Raw genomic sequence first — 8,562 nt, 5'->3', positions numbered from 1 at the left:
AAGAGAGCTTCATTGTAAGAGGTTGGGAACTTTTCCCAACGCATACATCCATCCTAACACCAGAAGTCCCGTCACATCTTGGGTTTTGGAGTTGTTGAGCACTTGGGTTGCGTTTTTCGGCATTTTCTCTAAAGGAACATCTGAAAAAGCACCCAAACTCTTCCTGACCTCTCTCTGCTCTTCATGAATAGAACTAGAACGTGAGGCAATCATATAGCGTACATCTCATTTCTCAAATGGCTGCGATTAATCTTTGCAACTAATCCAGAATATCTGCTCCATTCTTATTTTTTGGCCCCATTTGCCGTTCTGATGACTATAGCTGGTAATTGCAACCTTTCAGATGACTATCCTTTAGGAAACAAATCCTCATTATACAGTCGGAAAAAGGAAACGCATAGCGATTACTATTTTCTTGAACGAGGAAGATCTAGACTCCAGACACTTCACTTCTCAGATATCAAAAGACTTTTGCCAAGCACAATGAAGTGAGAGTCGGAGACGTTATCAAACATCGTAGAATCTGCTCTTAGAGATGTTAATCAGAAACATTTATTGTTGCCAAAATTAGAAAGGACGTTGAATACAGAGGCAAAGGTTTCTACGACTGTGGAGATGGCCGTAGCAATTCCACAGAGACGATTCCAAAAAGAGTTATACAGAGACACAAACAACAGAAAAGATTCTCCGATAATGTATACAAAGGTCAGAGTTGCAAGGGATCGGCCACTTTTCCGGGCCCGTCAAACGCTTCTAGTGATGAAGCTTGCCCTCTTTCTCCGCATCCTTCTTGTCGTGACGCTCGTGCAGAGCGAAAGCTCCAGATCCGACCGCTAGTGCCCCTGCTACAGCCTCTCCGATGCGGTGGTTATGGGCGTGCTCGGGATCTTTCTTCGCCTGATGGCTCTCGAACTGTCCAAACAACAACGACATTCGTTAAATCTCTCGCACGAAAACTTTCCGCCCGGATAAGTTCGTCAATGGACGGCAGATGGGAGTTCTTCTCACAAGCACCAAATCCGGCACAAGACGTAACAACGTACTAGCAGATCTCAAACGTAAGGAACAACCAGGCGCGCAAAATCGACAGCACTTTGTCAAAGACAAATCCTACAGCGGGGCATCAAAACAAAACAACAGACAGATCTACGACGTGTGACGACGGAAATTTTACCAAGGCGACGGCACCTCCGAGAAGAGCTCCAGCCTCGGCAACATGCTCTAAGGTGGAGTGCTTCTTAATTTCGGCTTTAGCATCGTAAGGCTTGCCGTCGACAGTTGTGGCGGTGCCATAAACCTCGGTAGTCTCGACAACCACGTCGGATTCGGGCTTCTTGTGGTGAAAGAAGCCACGGTCGCGTTGCTCCACAGAGTCCGCCATGAGTTATCGGAAAACGGAAAGAAGAAAGTTATCAAAGATTAGATATGAGACGGAAGATAATCGATAAAGAGAATGGGCAGAAGATTTTGGTGATCAGAACCGTGACCGCAAGGCCTTTTTATACACAATCGTGGGCGACGGAAAGTAGGTGAACCGACAAAATGGGTCACTTCCGTTCACGGACTTTCAGCCTTCCGACGACGGAAGTTACTTTAAACGGCAAACACGGACCATACACGGTTACTCTCCACCGACAATACCCAACATTACCCCCCATATGTGGGTGGGGATTCACAATGCTTAAATTTGAAGCCCGTTTTGGGCTTCAATGGCTGTGCAGGGCTTCAAATGAAGCCTTGCAATATTCTGAAGGCTTCAACCATGAAGCCCAATTTTTCATGCAAGGCTTCAAATTGAAGCCCTCCTAAATCACCAAGGCTTCAAAAAAATATAGTATATAAATTATAATATATATATACTATATAGTATATATATATAATACAGTGCAAATATATATCTTTACACACACACACACACACACATATATATATATACATAGTATTATAGTATTATAGTATATATAGTATTATAGTATATATATTATAGTGTTATAGTTTAGATATCTTATAAAATTTTTATATAAAGGTAACTTAGTACTATATTAGAAGTTATATATTATAGTGTAGATATAGTACATATTTTTTTATATGGAGACTACTTATTATATTGTAGTATAAGTTAGAAGTATAAACGTTTTATATAACTACTTACTATATTAAAAGTTAAAAGTTATATTTTTTGACTCACCAACTATTGAGAATTTACAATTTTATCATGAATACGTGGCCCCCTCCCCTCCCCTCTCTCTCTCTCTCTCTCTCTCTCTCTCTCAGGTTTCATTTTCACTATCTCCTCTCTCCTTCCATGTTCCCGCCCATGCACAGAACTATCTCGATTCTCCTCTCTCCTTCCATGTTCCCGCCCCCCCCCCCCCACACACACACACACGTGGCAAATCTTCTCTAATGGATTATGGAAGGCTACATGCATCAATAATTTCTTGAGAACAGACAGTTAATTAAACGTTTCTTTTGTCTAATTCCTTTCAATTAAAAAACACATACATAAATTTCTCTTTGAAATGAAAGTAATAGGCATTTTTTTGAGTACTGTGCGTTTATTCTTTCTATGCACTTTTTCCTTTCAATGAGCATTGAGGAGTCACACACACACGAATTCATTTTCTCCTTTGAAATGAAAGTGGTAATTTTTTGAGTACTGTGCGTTTATTCTTTCTATGCACTTTTTCCTTTCAATGAAGAGTCACACACACATGAATTTGTTTTCTCCTTTGAAATGAAAGTAGTGTTTTTTGGTTTGAAATGAAAGTAGATTCTAAAATATATTTTTCTATATGCATGACGTAACACCTTTCTTGTGTACTTTTCCTTTTCTATCAAGATATACACATGAATTTGTTTTCTCTTTGCACTGAAAGTCTTAGATTTTAAAAGGCTTTTCATGTCAATACTGTCAATACAGTGAAGGACAATTTGGAGGAGCTTTGGACTTCTATTATTGCTTCTCACCATACACATCAAGGGAGAACATATTGAAATGTATGTTTATTATAAGTTATTAAACTTTGCTTACTTCAAATTAAATTTCATATTACAGAGCATATACTAAATAAGCTTTCTTAATATTGGTGTAGTACAATAATGAATCAACCTACATTATTCCAAGTTCTAGGGTTACCTAGTGCTCCACCGAAAGTTCAAGCTCAACCTAAACTACCCCCTAAAGCTAAGGCTAAAGCATGTTCTTCTACCCCAGGGAGGGAATGGGAGTATGAAGTATTTGGGACACCTAGTTGTAGTGATGATAATGCGGGCAATGAAGAGATTGAGGATAGAGAGGATGAGCTGCATGATGATGTGGAAATGTTTGGATTGAATGAAACCTCACCTCCATCGATAGAGTTGAACAAGGGAGACTCCTCAACCAAGAAGCAATGTATTCGTAAGTATAGAGTAGAATGGGAAGATACCTACAAATTTTTGAAACTCATTGTAGATGGAGACATAGAGCGTATGAAATGCATATGGTGTGAAAAGTATAGAGCAAAGGGACCTTGGGGTAGGGAAAAGGGTTGCAAAATCATTCAACTTGGTGCTATCCATAAGCATCACCTTTCTAAGGAGCATGGCTTTTCACGCTCGAGATGGTGTAATGAAAACAATGTTAAGATGCCTAAGCATATTAATGTGATGAAAGGTAAGTCCAAAAATCGGGTTATAACATGCATGAAATTGGCTTATTTTATTGCAAAACAAGATTTGGCAATCATGAAGTTTGAAGCATTATGTGAACTTGCCCATGATTTGGAAGTGAACAATATGCCACCCAAAAAGTTGTTTGGTACTTACACCAACACTATGGCAGGTAAAGAGTTCATTTTCTCTATCTCTCAATATCTACATGATTTTCATTTGCGTGAGCTCTTGTCTAGCCCCTTTTATGCTCGCACTGTTGATGAGACTACAGACAGGGGACTAGAGAAACATTTGATTATCTATGTTGCATTTTTGGGAAATGAAGGGATGGGAATATGTAAAGTTGAGTTTATGAGACTTCTTTTGGTTGAGGATGGATGTGCACAAACAAAATTTGATGTAATCATAAAGGCACTATCTCATGTTGGACTTGATTTGCAACGCTTAGTAGGCATATCTACTGATGGTGATAGCTCAATGCTTGGATGCCGTGATGGTCTTGTTGCTAAGCTTGCAGGAATTGTACCACATATTCTCAGCGTGCATTGTGTTGCACATAGAGAGGCATTGGCGGTTCTTGATGCTTGTAAATGCTTTCCATGCTTGTCATATATTGATAAAATTGCAAATAAAATCTACTCTTGGATTAGTGCCTCTAGTGTGAGGCATAAGAAGTTTCAAAATCTTCTTCATGAAATGAACATTCATGTGCTAGAGGTTTTGCAAATTCATGAGGTACGATGGCTTGCTAGAGGTGCAGTGATGAAACGATTGACAAAGTTGATTCCTGCTATCTTGAGCTTTTGGAAGGAAGGTGCTAAGGCTTGGTATGATAAGTTGCGAGTCTACAAAGTTTTATTTTGGATTCATATGCTTGCTGATGTATTGTTGGATTTGGATGCTCTTAATAGAGAGTTTCAGAAAGAAACAATAGACATCTCTTCTTTTACCACCTACATTGAGGAGACAATATCCTCTCTCAAAACAAAGTTTTTGGGTACAGATTTTGGCAAAGACACAAAGCATGTAAAAGGGTTCATGGAAAGAACTTGAGATGGTGTGTTATGTCACACAAATCAGGAAGGAAAAGAATATGTGCATATGCTCTTGTATCATTGTATGCCTGGGAAAGATAAGGATGGTAATGCATTGGATGTGGCAGATGGCACTAAGGATGCATGTATTGTCATGGCAAAAGAATTTGTGCAAAAGTTGATTGATTGCATTAATGATAGGTTTCCAGACATGTATTTTTTTAATGCAACTAAATTATTTAGTCTTGTGTATTATCCTCGTAATGAAAAGACTAGAGGGGAGATAACTTCTCTTTGGTTGTCAAGATTATTAACAAAACTTGGAGACAATGTAGTAAATGCAGAGGGATGCAAAAAGGAGCTTTCAAAGTTTGTGAGCAGGATGTATATTGGATGTGGTGGAATGCCTTTCAAGGATGCATGGCAAGTGTTTTCATGTACATCACAATGTGATACCTTTCCTAACATGGTGCGATTATGGCAAGCAATTTTAGTGCTTCCCATTTCATCAGTGGCTTGTGAAAGGGGCTTTTCCAAGCAAAACCTCATCAAGAGCAATAGACGTCAATGCTTGAAAGTTGAAACATTGGAAGCACTCATGAGAGTGTCATTACTTGGACCGCCAGATTCCACTTGCATTGAGTGGGAGGAAGTGTATAAAATATGGGAGCTTGTGAAAGCTAGAAGAACATGCCAAGTTTGATGCAACTAAGTAGAACTTATTTTCTAATTTTGTGAATTCATTAAGAAGAGGATAGATCTTTCCTCTTGTATTTTTGAGCTTTCATATTCATCATAAATTATGAATGGTTTCATTTTCTATGTTTCTAAGATTAAATCATTCATGAAATGCTCTTTGTTTATTTTTCCTATAGCATAAGCATCCAATGTATAGTTTGTGAAGTCATTAAGAAGATGATATATCTTTTCTCTTATATTTGTGGAGCTTTTAGATTTCATCATAAATTATGAACCATTTAATTTTCTAAGGATTCTAAGATTGAATCATTGATGAAAAAGCTCTTTTTCTCCTTTTCCTATAGTACAAGCATCTAATGCTTATGGATATGATCATATGTTACATCTCTTTCAAGTTTCTAGTATATGTGTGTGTGTGCAATGTGCATGCATGTGTGTGTGTGTGTGTGAGAGAGAGAGAGAGAGAGAGAGAGAGATTTTACATATCTTTCTAGCATGTTTAGTGTAAGAGTACATGCATGCACGTGTAGTGTGTGTGTGTGTGTGTGTGTGTGAGAGAGAGAGAGAGAGAGAGAGAGAGATTTTACATATCTTTCTAGCATGTTTAGTGTAAGAGTACATGTATGCATCTGTTGTGTGTGTGTGTGTGTGTGTGAGAGAGAGAGAGAGATTATGAATCCCAAAATTTTGTATAAGGTTGCAATTTGAAGCCCATTTGTGGACTCCAAAGCTTCATTTTTTTTTCCATGAAGCCTTACATTAGGCATCAAATTTAAGGCCTGGTGGGGAAGACATGGTGTACCGCGTGAGCCTAGTTGGCTTCAACTAAGCCTCCACTATGGCACCATCTTTATCTTATCATTAAACTTTAACATGTTGGAATGCCAAATATCTGCCATCTCTCCTTTGAGACTATGTAAGTGTAGATTCATACCAAGACGGCAACCACATCCCCCTTTGGATCAATGCTTGATGTCACACATCACTGAAGAAGAATACTTTTATTTGTTGTTCTAGGCTTAACATATCTGCAGGTTTTCCTCTTGGCTATACAAAACGGTCATTGGATGCTTTACTAGGATATGATTCCTGACAACTCCACATTGGCCAAAATTTTTGATCGGTTCATGGTTGCTTAGGCAAGTAGGCTAAGGGAAAATGCCAAACAAACTACCCTCCTATCGAACATGCAACTCGGACGATGCCCTATTTGTGTCTGCCCTTGTGAGTCATTCCTAAGCCTCATGCGCTAGAGAAGCCTTACCGAAGGAGCCTCGCCTTAGATCCGTGTGACCATACATCAATATCCCTAATGTGCTTATTGAGCTTTGCCGCTCACCTTTATAAATTATTCAACTCTAGTGAGACCAATTGCTCATGAGACGAGTCTAGATAAGATAAGGACACAATTTAACATACTTTGCCATGCACATCGATGCACACACAAACAAGTCACCTTCATGTATCTATACATAATGACAAGCCATATTCAGATGCACACATTTGTAGGTGTGCCAAAGATTACAAATTAGTGCTTAGCAAGTATAACGAAACAAGGCGAGGCTTCACAACCATCCTTGCCTTTAATGTAATGTTTTGTGGATACAATTGATAATAAAGCGGCCTCTTTAGATAACCTAGATGAAAGAAAGAGCAGAAGATGACTATGATAATGGGCCATAATATTTCAAATGAGGAGTGAGAGAGTCAAAGTTGGAGTAAAAGGGGCTAAAATGGAAGGACTCAAAGTGTAGAGAACAAAAAGGGTGAGTGTGTCAAATAAAGCCAGCAAAGGTTTAAAAAAGGCTAAAAGTGTGAAATAGAGAGCAAAAGCGCCAACTTAAAGCTCTTCTCTAGTTTAAATATTGTAAAGTCACTACGAAGGAGTCATTGTATTTGGCCAAAAAATTTAGCCTCTTAACTAGCAAGTAAATTTTTTGGGACACCAAATGATCCCAAGTTGCTAACACAACCGCCTCTTTTATTTTATATACATGCTATTCTTTCTCCCAATATAACATGTTTCTTTGATAAAAGTAAGCAAATATCAAGATACCTTTACAATATTGATAAAAGTAAGCAAATATCAAGATACCTTTACAATATTGATAAATTATTGTCCTCTTTATTCAATTCATATTAAAGGTGTGAATTGGAGGGAAAGAGATCAAGAAAAAAAGCAAGTGAATGTGAGTGAAAAGAGAGGAGAGGAGAGAGGTGAAAAGGGCGATGGACCATTAAATATGTGTGGGGACATGAGTGGAGATCCTCATTTAAAATAACCTCTCTCGCTCTTCTGAAGTGGTGAGCTAAAATACATAATCCCTCATATAAAGCCAAAGACTTAATCTTAAACATCATTAGTATTAATAAACAACTATAAACCTAAATTTAACTAGAAGTAAGCAACCTTAAGAAATTCAGCTTGAACTTTTGAACTTGTTTTCCAAGTGTGGTCCTTCATTAGGAAAAATGCCACGCACTTTCCATAAACTTTGAGCAAACCGATGTAATCATTGGTTGTTGTCCTTGTTTCCCCTGAAAAAATATTCTCAAAATTGTTGGATCAAAAGTCATGTTGTGTCGCTTTCCAATTATAGGACTCTACACAAAGAATCCCAGTTCTCTCTTCCACACCAAAGATGAAACCACACTTTCTCCCACACTACAACTAGAGGGTCTTCTTTTCATAGCATTTATAATCACAAAAATTATGCTTTCTTTTAAAATCACATTAAATGACATTGTGCATCAAGCCTTTTATTTTAAAGGCAAACACATAGAAACTGTTTTCCTTAGTCAATTTCTTTGTTTCTTGAGACTATCCTAACACTCTTTTCCTCTTGTTTTAGAAAGATTATAGTACAATATAAGTTGGAACATAAATTTCCACAAAAACAAAATTCAAGATTCCTAACATAACATCTTCTACCTAGAAGATATGGCAAGTATATTTTCAATGTGGAAGAGGTTATCAAGATACGAATCTTGCTGTGTAACTTTTTTGTGGTATCTAGTTCATATTGCCAAAATATTGAAGGATGCCAAGATAGTATCTATGTCTCTCTTGAGTATATTAAAATAGTATATAGATATATTATAAGGGTAACATGTCAAATTTAGATATGAAAATAGTTATAATGGGCCCTTTGAATGTAAATATGTGAAGTTT

At 37.7% G+C, this 8,562-nt stretch overlaps 1 protein-coding gene across 1 annotated transcript; it reads right to left on the bottom strand.

The window, feature by feature from the left end:
* Nucleotides 1-534: 534 nt before the first annotated feature.
* LOC147621709 (abscisic stress-ripening protein 2-like) lies at nucleotides 535-1,486 on the bottom strand. The gene is made up of 2 exons (XM_086822749.1): nucleotides 1,175-1,486; nucleotides 535-912 (listed from the first exon to the last, which is right to left on the bottom strand). Exons 1-2 carry the CDS (start codon nucleotides 1,379-1,381, stop codon nucleotides 754-756), a joined length of 366 nt encoding a protein of 121 aa, XP_086678875.1. The 5' UTR covers nucleotides 1,382-1,486; the 3' UTR covers nucleotides 535-753.
* Nucleotides 1,487-8,562: the final 7,076 nt, after the last annotated feature.

Source organism: Cibotium barometz, chromosome 29 (genome assembly GCF_041138505.1).
Source record: "Cibotium barometz isolate CiBa-2024 chromosome 29, ASM4113850v1, whole genome shotgun sequence".
NCBI lineage: Eukaryota > Viridiplantae > Streptophyta > Polypodiopsida > Cyatheales > Cibotiaceae > Cibotium > Cibotium barometz.
This window is presented reverse-complemented; position numbering and strand designations above follow the sequence as displayed.

Bases quoted from the DNA above. Each gene is read 5' to 3' on its own strand.
- LOC147621709 (XM_086822749.1), bottom strand. From the start codon at position 1,381: ATGGCGGACTCTGTGGAGCAACGCGACCGTGGCTTCTTTCACCACAAG. The intron at 913-1,174 runs GTAAAATTTCCG...TTGTTTGGACAG, and splicing joins TCGGAGGTGCCGTCGCCTTG to TTCGAGAGCCATCAGGCGAA.